This window comes from Labeo rohita, chromosome 2, assembly GCF_022985175.1.
Source record: "Labeo rohita strain BAU-BD-2019 chromosome 2, IGBB_LRoh.1.0, whole genome shotgun sequence".
NCBI lineage: Eukaryota > Metazoa > Chordata > Actinopteri > Cypriniformes > Cyprinidae > Labeo > Labeo rohita.
In genome coordinates, this window is record NC_066870.1 from 27684377 (window position 1) to 27701864 (window position 17488).

Consider the following 17488-nt stretch of genomic DNA (forward strand, 5'->3'; position numbering starts at 1 on the left):
CTCCACGGAGTAAAATAACAGCATATGGGTTTGAAGTGACATGGGGGTGAGTAAATGATGACAGAATTTCTGGGTGAACTTTTCCTTTTAAATGGCAAGCTTAAATGACACAACTGCCCGGCCTCTGCGCTCTGCCTCTGTGCCTGTCGGAGGGTCTGGTTTGTGACCCGGAGGCTTGCGAGAGGCTTTTATTCAGGGTTACAGGGGGGCTGTAGTCATTTGAAAAATCACTCCTGCTTCTTTGTGCTGTAGAGTGGAATTGGCAGAAGTGAAGTGAGCACAGTGCGATTCTACACACAGTGGGACTGTGTGGCCAATCTCTATGTGTGAGCGCAAGGGTTGCGAGTAGAATGATGGGTATTTGTGTGTATGACAGGCTAGAAAGAATGAGGCAGGGAGAAGGAGTGAGAGAGCGAAAGATGAATTCTACTGCTCTCGCGGATCCATTGTGCGAATGTTTGTGCAGAAGTCGCTGCATTGTGTCTCTGTCTATGTGGATAATGGACTTCCTTCGTGTTTTGATTCCATTTGGCCGTCTAATGAAACCTAATTAATTTTGTTGACATTTGTGGACCCCACGCTGATATGAATGAGAGGGCTTTTTCTCCTGGAGGTTTGTGAATGCTAATCAAGGATATTAACCTAATTCTGTCCTATATGCATTGCATGGCATTCTTTTTTGCTCATTAGCGCAAATTAGCATTCTGAGGCGTAGCACTCTGAAAGGTCTCTTCCAATCCACGGCGTTAAACTTCCTTGTGACGTTTTAATAAACCTCCATCATAGACTGCTGTCTGATGGTATGGAGTTTTGCGAGGGTGACCTTGTCCGCTGGGATGCGTTTCTACAAGTTTACGGTCAGAGAACACATGGAAATGATTTGATTCAAAGAGATGATTGAATTTGTGATGTGCTTGTCTCTTTGTCTGTCTTTCTCCCTCAGGCATCCTGCGTACTGCAGTTCCGGATCTAGACAGAGAAGCGCAGGATCAGTATCTAGTGGTCCTGCAAGCTAAAGACATGGGAGGCCATCTTGGAGGCCTGTCTGGAACGACAACGGTTACCGTACGATTGACAGATGTCAATGACAACCCTCCGCACTTTGTGCAAAGTGAGTAACTTTCCACATCATGTCTATATAGAATCCTTACGAAAGTTTAGCACAGTTTGTATAATAAAAGCCACTGCTTTCATTAAAAAGACACTTTTTGAAATATATCCCATGTAGAACCATTTGTATTCCTAAAACTCGCAAGAGAATTACATTTTTAATCAATGCGTTCCCACAGGAATTCTAAGGAGTTTTTAGAATCATAGATTTTGGTTTGTAAGTTAAATAAGGACTAAACTTTCACATTTTGTTCTACAACATAAATGAAACAAAGCCAGACACATTTTTAAAAAAAATGTGTCTCAAGCACCAAATCAGCTTATTAGAATGATTTCTGAAGGATTCATGTGACGTGAAGACTAATGAGTAAAGACTGCTGAAAAAGTTCTATTCTAAAAACACATTAGAAATTCCAGAGGAAACTGATGACAAATCGTATCACACTTTCATGACTACTCTTAATAATTCATAAGAGATGGTGAAATCTTACAGCATGGATCTTCTGTAGTTTTTTATTTGGGTTTTTATTACAATTGGGTTTAGAGGTTGGGTATTATGGTGAGGTTTTGATTTGTGTTATATATGTGTGTGTGTGTGTGTGAATTCTTCAGAATCTTGTGTGAATTCCCACAGCTTCTCATGAGACGGGGTTGGCAGGTTAATATTTTAGGTTGGCGTTCAACTTAACATCATGACTTAACACCTTGCCAATAGCCATCAAAAGTTAAACAAATGACATGTTCATTCAAGTACAACCCATATTATAATCTTATAGTACTTCAGTTTTTTTTAGGGATACTGTTGTTACCATGGTAATTCTATTTTTTTAATTAAAATAACCGATCGTTTCGCTAGATAAGACCCTTCTTCCTCGCCTGGGATCGTTTGAAGCCGCATTTAAACTGCATTTTGGAAGTTCAAAATCTGGGCACAATACCAATCCATTATATGGAAAAAAAATCCTGAAATGTTTAACTCAAAAAAACATAATTTCTTTACGACTGAAGAAAAAAGACATGAACATCTTGCATGACAAGGGGGTGAGTACATTATCTGTAAATTTTTGTTATGGAGGTGGGCTTCTCCTTTAAGATTATAAAAAAATTTAATTTTAAAACCCAGCCACCAAAAATCAGTCTTTAAAGTCCCCGTGAAATCAAATTTAAGTTTTTTAGCTTTTAATATGAATATGTTAGCCTTAAGGTTATCTGTAAGCTAGTGTGCTCCAAACAATGACAAATTCACATTTAGAAGATATGAACATTCAAAATTTACATTCTCTAACTTCTGCCAATATGGATCAACGATTTTGATGACCTCACCCCGCACTTCAGCTTCTCATCAAACTTTCTGTCCAATCAAATGCTCTCTAGAATCTGAAGTGTCCCACCCCCTACATTATAAATAGATGCTGAAGCTGCGGCTGAAATTGGTCACTTGTTCACAGTATTATGTATTGTAGTTTCTGTACGGTGAATGGCACGTAGTGCAATATATAGGGTATAGGGAATGATTCACACAAGTGTAAATATGCATTCCTTTGGGGTGAATAAAGTCTGGTTTTCACGCTGTATCACATGAACCACAGCAGCACACACACACAGCCTGCTCCGGTCCAGAGACACGATAACACGGAGCGGATCATATGCAAGAATCGGCGCAGACCACAAAACGTATCGAACATATTTGAATTCTACACAGAATACTACTTCATATATAGATAATGCAATATGGAGGAGATTGTTGCTGTCATACACTGTCAAATGCCGCTTTACCCAGCTCGGCGGCTTTGGCCCAAGCTGTGATATAAATGAAATGCTACTGGCCCTGTCTTCCTGTTTCAGTTGAAATGACCTCAACATATAGAATAACACTGCATATTTCAAAGCATTTCAGTGGACCTCTAACACCTGTATAGTTTAACACAAGGTATAGTTTAATAGCTGTGATACAGTTTTTGAAATAAAATCTTTGCATAGCTATGACAGGAAACACTGGCATCTACCAATGGTTTAGATGTTAATCTTAAACAATAAAGCATATGCTTAAACCCAAATAAGAAATAAAAATATCAAGTAAGCATGTGTCCTAAACTTCTGAAACATTGGTTCGTACTCTACGACATTACGTCATAACTGACGTAATTTGGTTCCCAAGTGAGACCCCAAATACGTCAGTTATGACGTAACGTCTCCGTTGTCTCCTTCAGGGAATGAGGGTTACAGACATAACTGACACGTTTCTCATATTTTAGAGCAGTCAATGCAATTTGGGAAAGAAATCAATCATATCTGTATGTGTGTAAAAATATTCATATGTAACCCCTCTTTGTAATCGTTAAAGGGGTCATCGGATGCCCATTTTCCACAAGTTGATATGATTCTTTAGGGTCTTAATGAAAAGTCTATAATATACTTTGGTTAAAAATGGTTGTGTAAAACAACACTCTTTTTATCTTGCCAAAGCTCTGCAAAAATCATCCTGTTCTGGTCAAGGCTGCTTGAAATGTTAATGAGCTCTGCTCGCCCCGCCCCTCTCTTCTCTCTGTGGAGTGATGAACCTGTTTACTTTAGCCGCTAAACTTGCTAACTAGCACATTATTAGGAAAGGGGATTGCAGAGATTCATAAAAAAACCCTTATACTCACTTCTGCTGTAGGTGAAGCTGTATCACAAATGATTTGCGCGAACATAGTTGCATTTATGTAGATTGGGAGGCGCATTCCCTTCACAAACAAACTTAATCCACTGCATCTTCAGTGGCTCACATGTTGGGAGTAAATGATGACTACTATGTTCATTATTGCATCCAGCAACACAACACCTAAATTGCTCAATGGGAGATATTCTTGTCTAACTTACATCCCTGCTCCAGCATCAAAACAATGGAGGTCGGACTATTACAGCTGATCTGAGGTAAGACGCTCATGTCAGTCAACTATCGTGGGAGCGGCCTCTGTTGGTGTGACGCCACACCGACAGGCATCTGCGAATGGCTCGATTTGGAAAAGGGATATTGTTTTTACAGATTAATTAAAAACCACTGCATGCATTTTTATCATTATATGGTATATTTGTACATACACTGCCAACACACATTAATGTTCAAACAATATGAAAAAGTGAACATTGCATTCGATGACCCCTTTAACATTTTTCTCAGTAACTGTAACAGATTAGTTATATGTATTTTAGAATTAAATGTAATTCAGTTACATGTAACTAGCTACTCCTTTGTGTAGTGGAATCTTATCACTGTTGCATTATCCTGTCCATTCCCTACTGTTTCCATCAATAAGAGTAGCAAAATCCACAAATATTTATTTTGTTTTCCTAAATGGATTTGAAAATTGATTGTGTATACAACCTGCTTTGGTGCATATAAACCAGCTATTTTCAAGAATGGGAGACAGGAGAGCTAGAGTTAGATGTTGGTTATAAGAAAGAGCCTTCTCAAGTGCTCACCGTCAGCTGTTTAACTGTCCCTGCACAGGGTCCATAACACTATCAAATGCTGCCTCCTTGCATTTCTGCTCAATTACGTACCAACCCTTTATTAGTATGGTCAAAGCAGGGCCCTTTCTCTCCCGACGTCAGCTCTGCCCTTCACATTCTCATGTTTTTTTACCGGGGTTAGCCGGGGTGAGATTATCTGAAGACTGAGAAGAGGGCATGTGGGGAAAATATATCAAAGTCTCACCCAGGTAGACGTTCAGGTTCACTGAGCAAGGTTGGGTAAATCTCTTCGTATTTGGAAGCCGATTTAAAAATCTCTCCGGGAGTTCGCTTCAGATAAAAGCAAACAAATTACAGGCGTTTTGGGAGCTGTTTTGACCATTGCAATTACGTTTGAAGAATGTTGCGGGGAGCGCCGAGGCTGATGCATCCCTCGGTATAATAGATGCAGACTCAGGTGCAGGGGGAGTTGAGCTGGTTTATGTAGTTTTAACAGCCTCGGCTGCCGTGTTGGGCATCCGAGAGGAGCAGAGCGGTGCACTGTGCCCGTGATGGATGGCTGGGTAGATTGTTTGACGGATGACTACATAGGTACGCCTGTTAAGATCAGTGTCTTTTTTATGAGGCAATGAGATAAGAAGCAACGATACTGAGAAGGTTTCATCATAAATATTACTAATTTATTTCCCCTGAGTGTCTGCTGGTTATAGATGAAGAGCGAAACGTACAAAAGAGAAGGAGAGGGGAAATGAGAAGATTGAGGGAAGACGAAAAAAGCAAAGATAGCAAAAGAAGAAAAGGAGTTTAAGAATAGAGAAACTAAATGATAATCACCATAATGTGTCCACAGACAGAGTGAGAAAGCAAAAAAAAAGCTGACAGGGACACAGAGGAGAGGTGATGGTGACACAAGAAAAGGGACAGCTTAACTCTGCTCCGAGAATGGAATCAATTTTATTTATGGGATGGTGTGTTTTTGCCTGTGTGTGTCTGTGTGCCCACTCACACCTTTAAATCATTTGTTACGTCTTGTCTACGCTGAAACCTTCAAAGCTGGACATCAGCAATGTTCAGTATTAATCAGCTGTGAGCTAAACTGTGTTTTGTTTGCATTTGACAAAATCAGTTACATAAAAGGATTAGTTCACTTCCAGAATGAAATTTTCCTGATAATTTACTCACCCCTATGTCATCCAAGATGTTCATGTCTTTCTTTCCTCAGTCGAAAAGAAATGAAAGAAGTCCACTTCCAGAACAAAAATTTACAGATAATTTACTTGCCCCCTTGTCTGTCAAGATGTTCATGTTTTTCTTTCTTCAGTCGAAGAAAAAAAATACAATTTAAATACTTTTTAATCTCAAACGCCCGTCTTATTTTGCTCTGCCTGAACTCTGTGTATTCTGATTCAAGACAGTTAGAGTATGTCGAAAAACTCCAATTATATTTTCTCCCTCAACTTCAAAAATCATTTCAAAATCAACCTACATCGCTGCAGAAGTACCGACCCAGTCTTTACAAATTGAACATGCAAAGAAGATCAAACCCCCTTAACAAAAAAGGTAAAACAGCGATATAAGACGATTTTGAAGTTGAGGGAGAACATGAGATGGGAGTTTTTCGACATACCCTAACTGTCATGAACAGGAACAAAAACAGAGTTCAGGCTAAGCAAGACAAGACGAGCGTTTGACATTAAAAAGTATATAAATTGTATTATTTTTATAAAAATAACTGGTTGTTTCGCTAGATAAGACCCTTCTTCCTCAGCTGGGATCGTTTACAACCGCATTTGTTTGAAGCCACATTTAAACTGCATTTTGGAAGTTCAAAATCGGGGCACCAATGAAGTCCATTATATGGAGAAAAATGCTGAAATGTTTTCTTCAAAAAACATAATTTGTTTACGACTGAAGAAAGAAAGACGTGAACATCTTGAATGACATGGGGTGAGTAAATTATGAGGAAATTTTTATTCTGGAAGTGAACTAATCCTTTAATGAGCATTAAATTTGTTCACCAAAAAAAAAATCTAACTCTAGAAAAAATCTAGACATTTATATTTTAACTGTATAATTTTTGTAATTATATTTCAGAATACTACAGTTTTTACTGTATTTTTGATCAAATGCGACCCTGGACCACAAAACCATTCATAAGCCGCATGGTTTTATTTGCAGCAACAATATGGGTATGTATGGGTCAAAATTATAGATTTTTCTTTTATGCCAAAAATCATTAGCATATTAAGTAAAGATCATGTTCCATGAAGATATTTTGTAAATTTCCTTAATTTTTAATTTGTCTTAGTTTTTGATTAGCAATATGCATTGAAACTTTAAAGGCGATTTTCTCAATATTTTGATTTTTTTGCACCTCAGATTCCAGATTTTTAAGTAGTTGTATCTCAGACAAATATTGTCCTATCCTAACAAACCATACAATGGAAATCTTATGTATTCAGCTTATTTATTACTTACTCATGATGTATAAATCTCAGTTACAAAAAATTGACTGTTATGACTGGTTTTGTGGTCCATAGTCACAAATAAATGCGGCTTTGGAAAGCATAAGGAACTTATTTGAAAAACATTTAAAACAATCTTACCTACCCTAAACTTTTAACAGTGGTAGAAACAAAAGATGTTTTAAATTTGATGTGTTGTGTTATTGATGTGACGATCAGAAGTTATTTAAATGATCAAATTATATTTGTAGAATACAAATATCAATATATTTCAGGCAGACAGGGAAAATAAAGTGACTGGAGCATCTGTGCAGTATATTCAACTTCATTTATTATAATGGGAATGATTTCATTTTGATGCGTCACAATATGCGCTGCATGACAAAATAATGTTCACTAAAAGGCTGTTAAATGACAGTGATTTATTGCAGAATCAACATAACAGAAGTGTAATATTTTAATTAATATTTTTAAATCATTTATTTTGTTTGTATTTCTACTGAATTTTTCAATTAAATGATATTTAGCATATTAATAATTTAATTAACTAAAGATGTACAGTGTATTCTGATACACTGTTTTTTGCATGCATTGGCTCTGGAAATGGCGCAATTACGGGGTGGAGCGATTTGCATTGTGTTGTTGTTTTGTCAACATTGCACCATAAAAATCGTCTGTTTACACACATTAAACTTGTGAGTTCAATATTATTTTTTCACATGAGCAGGAAAAACAGTATTAGAGTAGCTCTGCAGTGCGTCAAAAATAGAAAAGGGCGTTCTTGAATTTACGGAGCGATGCAACCAACGCTGTCATTGATTATAATGGGAGCGATTATGTTTTGCCGCTCGTGTCCAGTGTAGACACTGTGTTATTCCATCTGTCTGTTCTCATATGTCTTCTCTCCCTTTCCCTCTCTCTCCACTTCTCACACATGCCATTTACACACTCACCGACTGGCTCATGAGAGAAGGCTCACGTGTGTCCTCAGAGGAATACACATCAGCTTCTGTGTCGTGTGCACATATACATTCACATCACATACGCACATTCGACAGTTCATCAGGCTGAGGGAGGAGAGAGGATGACTGGAGATGGAGAAACTCGGAGGTGACAGGCTTTGTCATCAACCCTTAAGGGCTAATTTTCATTCAGAATCCTTCCCGCACACTCTTTGGCTTTCCAAGCGTCTCCTTGATGTGAATTTCTTTTCGCGACCCTCTGTAGCCCTCCTCACCCTTCTGCCCTCAGCTGGTGTGTTGCTTTTAAAGGCTCTGCAGTGGTCATAGTCTGATAATGAAATACTGTTCATCAAAACACTTAGTGTGTGCTCTCAGCGGATCATAAAGCCTATTTATTTACACTCTCATCAAAGCATGAAGTACATTTAGCCTTCTAGCTATGCATTATGGAATCATGCAGTGTCAAGTTCAACAGACGATTAGGACTGATGCATATGTTCTCTTGTGTATAATGGCAATAAAACGCCACAGTTTGGAGGTAACTAAGATGCACCCTGTAAACTCATCTCAGCCTCTGCTGGAAACCATTTTAAAAGTAAAGGAAGCGTAAAATGTAAAAAAAAATTAGTTGCTCGGCGTCTCAGCAATGTGTCTTGTGTTGTAATAAGACACATTGACCTGAAAAGAAAAAAAACGCATCCCTTGTGACACTTCCCAATCAATTCACATATGTTTGAACCATTTTTGGATATGAGCTTTCGAGTCCTGAGCTCAAAAATACCTTCACGATTAAAGGAGAAGTTCACTTCCAGAGCAAAAATTTACAGATAATTTACTCACACCTTGGCATTAAAGATGTTCTTGTCTTTTTTTTTCTTCAGTCATAAAGAAATTGTTTTTGAGGGAAAACATTTCAGGATTTCTCTCCATATAATGGGCTTCTATGGTGCCCCCCGAGTTTGAAATTCCAAAATCCAGTTTAAATGCAGCTTCAAAGGGCTCTAAACGATCCCAGCCGAGGAAGAAGGGTCTTATCTAGCAAAACAATCGGGTATTTTCTAATTAAATGTACAATTTATATACTTTTTAACCTCAAATGCTCGTCTTGTCTAGCTGTGCGTGAACTCTGTATTCCGGTTCATGACAGTTAGGGTAGGTCGAAAAACTCCCATCTCATTTTCTTCTCCAACTTCAAAATCCTGCATCACTGTTTTACCTTTTTTTTGTAAAGGGCGTTAGATCTTCTTTGCATGTTCACATTGTAACAGACATGGGCACTCGATTTAGTAACTCGGACCTGAGTCGCACTCAAGTCACATTTTTATAGACTTCGGACTTGACTTCAGACTCAACCTGGAATTACTCCAGACTTGACTCGACTTAAAGAAAAGGGCTTGTGAATATTTTAAAAGCAGCTTAAGTCTTTTATCCTTAAATACTTAAATAACTGATATTCACAACTACGAGCCGTAACAGCAGCACCATTTTCAGCACTATATACTCTAGTATATATTTGAGCCCATTCAGCTCTGTGCGCTTTCCCAGATAGCATGCGTACGTCTGCAAGATATCTGTTAATCTGGAAAACATCTGCTGTGTACAAACATCTGACAGACGTCTGTAAGATGTAAATTTTACATATTTTCTAAATCATAAACATCTTAAAGACACCTAATAGATGTCTATTTGACATCTGTTATAACGTCCTATAGATGTATTGCAGATGAGCAAACAATCTAAAAATACATCTTGCAGATGTAAATGCATACGTCAAATAGATGTCTCTGATATGTACGTGAGCTATCAGGGTTTTCTCTCTCTCCAGATGTGTGCTGGCGCCAAGATTAAGAGCTGCAGATGATGCGGTTATTTTAACAACAGAAACACAGTAACAGTAAAATTATAGATTACCTTCACTAAAACATCAGGAAAAAACAATGCTGCAAATCTAGTTATTTTTCTTACTATCCATTTATCTATCAATAACCTATGACTCTGACTGTTCAAACCAGATGTTTCTGATCTACATTTAGCATTATTAATATGTAGGCTAAGAACATTTCAAAAGAGTCATGTAATTATAATTGGGAAAATTGTTGTTAGATGGCTAGGATAGAATTTAAACTTTGAAACTGCTGGTTATGCTCAAGATGAGTTTTGAATTATTTTTTTTTTGTCCAGACCTCTGCTTGGAAGAAAATATAGCGGCCGTTCCACTTGGAACTGAATACCCCCGAGTTATATAAAAAAGAAATATTTTATTTCTATAGTTTTGTAATATCTGTGTCACAAATTTCCCTATGTGGCATGGTAGATAGGACTCTTATTATAGAATCTGATTACAGAAAAACAGTTTCGAACATGGTAATGGATTAAAACATAAGTAACAGGCTGGATGTACATTAACCTTACATCTTAACTCCTTAACTCATCTTAAAAAAAAGCAGATCATAGATCATTTATTTTGTCTATAGCTTATAAAACAGCTTAGTAAATAGGAAGATTTCAAGACATGAGGATTCTGAATGGGATTTTTTTCTTGTGAGCCATTAAATGACTTGAGACTCAACTCGAGCTTGTGACCAAAGACTTGAGACAAAAGCTTCAGACTTGACTTGGACTCCAGGTTAAAGACTTCAGACTTGACTCAGACTCCAAGTTAAAGACTTATAAACATGTCTGCTTTGTAAACATTGAGTCGGTACTTCTGTAGCGTGATGTGACAATTTTGGAGGAGAAAATGAGATGGGAGTTTTTCAACCTACCCTAACTGTCTTGACCCGGAATACACAAAGTTCACGCAGAGCTAGACAAGACGAACACTTGAGGTTAAAAAGTATATAAATTGTATTTGTTTTTTAGAAAATAACCAATTGTTTCGCTAGATAAGCCCCTTCTTCCTTAGCTGGGATCATTTAGAGCCTTTTGAAGCTGCATTTAAACTGCATTTTGGGCGAACTCATGGGCACCATAGAAGTCCGCTATATGGAGAGAAATCCTGAATTTTTTCCTTTAAAAAACGTAATTTCTTTACGACTGAAGAAAGAAAGACTTGAACATCTTGGATGACAAGGGAGTGAGTAAATTATCTGTAAATTTTTGTTCTAGAAGTGGACTTCTCCTTTAATTCTGTTCAGTCTGGCCTCCCACATCATTTGTATTCGCAGGCCTCATCCCATAAGGTTATATATCTGTGTTTTCGCCGCACATGAAGCGATAAAGACGCGGAACGCGTGTCTGAATCCGTAAAGATGCGTCCCTGGGGTGACTTCCCCCAGCGTGAAGGAGGGATGAAGGAAGGAAAGGATGAGAGAAGCACTAACAGCCTCATCTTGGCCGTACGGGCCCGCTGTAATCACACAGACTCGTTTTCATCTCACGCTGCGCTCGGAAACACAGAAGATGTGCTTTCTTGGAGCTCGCCGCTTCTTATCTGTGACGCGTGGCCTGGTCTTTGTCCATTTCCTCAAGTCGGTTTGCTGGAGAGGTGCTCAGCCATGTGTTCTGATCGGATAATTTGTTGACTGATTCGGCTGATTGGCTTTGGTATGAATAAGGCAAGCAGGCAAAGCGCTTCTGACTCGCTGGCTGCCTGTGGGGTCTCCTAGGGGGACTATAGATAGCAGTGGGGCATGAAAACGTCTCTGAAATCGCTCCGTCGTATCACAACGCCCAATTAGAGCTGGGATTGGATGGTCCCTCGTTCCACATGAGGCACTGGTACCATTGCGGTCATTTGTGGTGATGGCTGCATCTTTGTGGATCCCGCTTGCACTTTATGTGCAGGTCAGAGCATAGAGGGTATTCGAGGTGAAACGCCAAAGACATCCAGGAGTGGCCCTATGCTGGTTTAATGTCATTAATGAGAGAAAAATATAGTAGAGTAGCACCACAAATCCTTTTTGAGGTTTCAATCACTGGCGATACGACAGATCAAAAAAGACCTGCTGACTACCAAGTCTTCTCTCAAGAGGCCAAATTATCTGTGAAAGAACCTTTACTTTTTTTTTCCTTGCGCAATCCTAAGCTTTCTACATCAGTAGTTCTCAGCTGGGTCTGCTACAGGACTCTGATTTTGAAGTTTCATTTAGGTTAGGCTGCTAAGAGAGGACTGCACATTTGGCTTTACTTTAATGTCTTTTATTACTATATGAATATAATTTTTAATATAATGTTTTTATTTTAGTTTTATTTATTTGTTTTTTATGGAAAAATGCATTTAACTGCAAATCATGTTGCAGTTTTTATTTTTTATTTAATATATATTATAATTTATATATATATAATTTAATATAATATATAATTATAATAATTCCATGTTTATATTAATTATTTTTGCAGTATAATGCGTCTTTAGAAATAAAATATATATAGTAACTGCCTTTATATTTTACTTCCAGGAGAATCGTAATTGTATTCCATGACATTTTATAACCTTTTTTTCTTTTTTTTGCCAAAAAATTTTGAGAAAAATAGTATGAAAAGAAAATGTTATTATGTTTCCCAAGGACTAGTATGATAGCATTTTTTTTCATTTACCGGTACTTTAATGTTAGATTTTACAGTATTACTGTATTTTTTTAATGTAATGTTTTTATTTTAGTTTTATATATTAGAGATCACAAATATTTTATTCTTTTGACAGGCACATGCTTTCTTCAGGTATATACTGTAATTCTGACAGTACTTTAATGTCAGGTATTACTATATGAATATAATATTTAATTTAATTAAATTTATTTATGTTTATATTAATTATTTTTGCAGTATAATGCAGCTTTAGAAATTGAAATATATAAAGTAACTACCTTTATATTTTGCTTCCAATAGTGTCATAATTGGATTCCATGACATTTTATATTCTATTCATTTATTTAATTAATTTATGTTGTTATTATCATTATTATTAATTTTTTTTTTTTTTTGGCTAAAATTTTTCTAAGGACTAATATAATAGTGTTTTTGTCTATTTATCAGTACTTTAATGTTAGATTTTACAGTAGTAATATGTTTTTTAATATAATGTTTTTTATTTTAGTTTTATTTATTATTTTGTTGTTATGAAAAATGTATTTGTGTATTTTATGCTTTTATTTTTCATTTAATATTTATAATAATTTCATGTTTATATTAATTATTTTTACAGTATAATGCGTCTTGAAAAATAACTGCCTTTATATTTTGCTTCTAAGAGAACCATAATTGGGTTCCATGGCATATTATCCCCTGTGTGGTTTTTGTAATTATTAATTATGTATTTATTTATTTAGGCTGCTAGGAGGCCAGCTAAAAATGTTTCAAGAAAAAGTATAAAAAGAAAAAAATAAACAAATGAAAAAAAGCAAATAATAATAAAATAAATACAATTTTATTGAAATTGACAGGCACATTTGATAGTATTTTAATGTCAGATCTTACTATGCTTATAAAATGTTGAATATAATGGTTTAGTTGTTATTTTTTTGTTTATGAAAAATGCTGTCTTATATTTTTGTATTTGTGTTTTTAATTTAATATTTCTAATAATTTCATGTTTATGTTAATTATTTGTTACAGTATAGTGTCTTTATAAATGAAAACACAGTAACTGCCTTTATATTTTGCTTCCAAGAGAATCATAATTGGCTTCCATGGCATTTTATACCCTGCTTGCTTTGTTTTTTAGTTTTTTTTTTTTTTCAAATGTATCAACAAAAGGATATGAAAAGCGTTTTTAAAAGCTGATAAGCCTATTCATTTTGCTGTCTTAATTATGCATGTTTATGTAGTCATTTGCATTTTAATATTTACATTTAGCATTGTTGTTTTGCTAGGAAAAAATCTACCATTGCAGAAATTCCAGCAGTAGATAAACTTCTTGAATCTGACCCAAATGGTGACAAATCTCTGTTATTCTCTGACTTTGGAGCAGGTGGACAGGGATATGAGCTGTAGGGAAACTTTTTAGGTGAGTATTGGTCCATTGTGTGAGTTTTTGAGGAACAACCCAGAGCCAAACGTCAGCGATGGAATCAATCAGGAGGTTGGCCGTTGTTCTATTGGCGACAGTGAGAGTGGAGTGCGGGAAAAATGGTCAACGATTTCGCTTTTCTTGTCATCTACCCTGGCAGTGTGCCTTCACGCAGAATAATAGGAGTTAGAGCCATTCTTCTTGTATGGAGGCAGAGAACGAGCGATGTGGAGGGGGTGGAGGGGGTGGAGGGGGTAGGTAAGAGGGAAGTGATTTCCATGCTAATGGGAATGTTCCCGGCAGGGCTTTCTGTCTGCGCCTATGTCTCTATGATGAATGCAGCCGTCGGACTGCCAGCGCGACGGGGGTCTCGCACCAAACCGCGAACTCGCAACTTCCTCTCTCAAGCACGACGACGAAAAGAAAGTGAAGTGGGCGCTCGCATAGAACTGAAAGACGGACTCTAAGCTCCAGCTGCATAAACTAGCGAATTCACGGCTTATTTCTTTGAGGTTTGCGCATATTCACGCTTCTGGACGCTGGCCTGTGCACTGACGTCTTTTATTATTTAACATGCCACATATACACGATGGTGAAAAATTGGAGAGTGAAGTACTTGAAGAAACGGTGCTCTGGGCAAAGTCTATTTTAGATTATGGGCACGTTGAATCACAGGACGGATTTAGTTATACAGCACAGTGTGCCAGGCCTCTTCGAGGGCATTGTTGATGGAGGTCAGCATACGGTGATCTAATTCTAGCGGTTAGTCGTGAAGCATTGCAGCAAGGAATGAGCGTTAGTCTAACCTGGCCACGTTATGACTCGAGGTGTCCTGAGAGAGCCAGACGCAGCCTGACAATAGACACCAGGAGGCCTGGACACAGTCGTTGCTGTTATTAAAGTGGAATTACGGAGGGAGGGATTTGATATTAAAGTCATTTTGAGCTGAGGGTGTGGATGTGTTTTGATTATCCCACAGCCCCAGTGGTCTTTGTGAGAGAAATATAGTGAGAGTCCTCTGGAGGTATTTACACCCTGAAGCAAGCGCACAACACTGATTTCACCACCTGTATTTCTCCTCGGAAACAGTGCAGGCTTGACATAAACACAATCTCTGTCCCTTCTCCTTCTCATTTTCTCTCCACTTTTTACCCTCATTCTCTTTCTCAGGCAATATCCGTCACCATTCCCAGCCTGTTTTCTCATTTTCCGTCCTTTTTCTCTTTTCCTAAGAAACTTGTTGGCCACAAAAATACCACAAAGTTTTAGGTCTGACAGGTCTGTATGTGAATGAATATTAATATGCAGATGGTTGAATTAAGGTTTGAAATTAACCAGAACTTGGTGCAAAAGTGCAAAAAAGAATATATATATATATATATAAAGATCAAAAGTTCAATTTTTTAATGTATTTTAAAGAAGTCTCTTCTGCTCAATAAGCCTGCATTTATTTGTTCCAAAATATAGCAAAAGCAGGAATATTGTCAATGCTTTCAATGTGAATATATTTTAAAATGTAATTTATTTCTGTGATCAAAGCTAAATTTTCAGCATCATTCGTGTCACATGATCCTTTAGAAATCATTCTAATATGCTGATTTGCTATACCAATATTTAAAACAGTTGAGTACATTTTTTCAGGATTCTTTGATGAATATATAGATCCAAAGATTAGCACTTATCTGAAGAAAAAAAAGCTTTTGTAACAGAATACACTATACCTATATAACATTTATAATGTTACAAAAGATTTTTATTTCAGATAAATGCTGTTCTTCTGAACTTTCTATTCATCAAAGAAACCTGAAAAAAATCTACACAGCTGTTTTCAACATAATAATAATAATAAATGATTTTTGAGCAGAAAATCAGAATATTAGAATAATTTATGAAGGATCATGTGACATAAAGATATAAGATATAAATTAAATTCATTTTAAAATATATTACAATAGAAAACAGTTATTTTAAATAGTATGTAAATATAGTTTTTGCTGTACTTTGGATCAAATAAATGCAAACTTCTTTAAAAACTTACTGTTCAAAAACTTTTGACTGGTAGTGTGTGTGTGTGTGTGTATGTATATATATATATATATATATATATATGAAGAGTTCAGATGCAAAACCAGCTAAAAAGCCATCTCGGTCAAAAATTAGATAATGATACTGAGTGAATGCTCCTGACACATAGTATACGTCCATCAAATACATTTACTTCAAACTTGCTAAATTCCAGCCTCAGCCCAATCAGAAGTACCAGTACTTACATAGAAACCTATACAAAGTAGCCAGAAAAAATGCTAATTTTAAAGAAATATGTCAGATGGATTTAGAGGCTTTTGCATCTGAACTTATATATATATATATATATATATATGTATGTTTTTTTTTACAGGACACAATTTAATGTGTCCTTGCTGAACAAAAGTATGAATTTCTTGCTTTTTTTTTCTTACAAAAAAATTAAATAAAAAATCTTACTGACCCCAAACCTTTAAAACAATAGTGTATAGAAGTATTTTTTTTAGATTTGCATCTTGTTTCTTAGCTGTAAGAAACATTTCAGTTCAGCCTGTTTGGTTGTTGCTGTAGATATTTCTATTCAACGTAATATTGGCAAGTTATAAATTATCACCTAGCAATTAATAGAGCCACCGTGTTTTGTTTTTGCAGAACAAGATGTTGTTTTTCAGCAGCCTTGGCCATATTTAGCAGTAGCGTGTATGTAGCTTAGCCTATGAGCACTAAAATGTGTTTCAGGGTTATAGCAGGCAAAGTTCAGACAGAGCTTCTCTCTTATCCTGTGATTATAGAGCCATCCGGTGTTAATTAAGGTGATCTAGACCAGTCTGGCCCAGTCTGGTGCATGCTGTGTAAATGGAGGTTTCAAGCCAAGTCATTCTAAATTAGTGCAGATTAAACTCGCTGGCAGAAAGGCAGAAAATAGTGATGCAAATAATATTGGCCGAGTTTGATAATAGAAATAATTCCAATAATTGACTCTCTAATTAAGCTCCACATCCTCAAAGAGCATAATTAAAATAGTAGTAGTTAATATTAGCCTCCTTTTAATCCTTTTTCATTTTCTTTGCCTGCTTATTTTGCCTGTTTATTAATATTTCATCTAAAGTTCAACGCTTTCTGCTTCAATTGATGGCATAATCGTTGCCCACAGACATGTCTCCCGCCCCCCTTTGTATCTCAACTTTCTCCATCCCTCCATCGCGCAACAGCACATAGTCATGGAAGACAGATGCACATCCACACACGAGTGTTTGGCCTCACATTATCTCTCTGGTGTCTGTCTTCACCTTTCCGCGTTCTTTAATTCACCTCGCCCGACTTCTCTTTCCTTCCCTTTAGCTTTTGCACCCCCTGCGTTTTCAGTCCTTTCATTCTGAGGAGCGGGATAACTGCCCATCTCCCACGCATCTCACTCACTGCCGCCACACCAATTTCTTAATCTCTGCCTCTCGTTTTCACTTTCGGTGTTTCTCCAGTTAGTCTTTTGATGTATTCATATACAGTTAGCTAACTCCCCC

General features: G+C 36.8%; 1 protein-coding gene across 2 annotated transcripts in view; it reads left to right on the forward strand.

Moving 5' to 3' along the window:
* The window catches only part of LOC127181428 (cadherin-2), a 186737-nt gene that overhangs the window by 121079 nt on the left and 48170 nt on the right, over positions 1–17488 (forward strand). For both annotated transcript variants that reach the window (XM_051136180.1, XM_051136189.1), the window contains exon 5: positions 944–1111. In XM_051136180.1, the coding sequence (XP_050992137.1) occupies positions 944–1111 (168 nt within the window). The remainder of the gene's footprint in view (positions 1–943; positions 1112–17488) is intronic.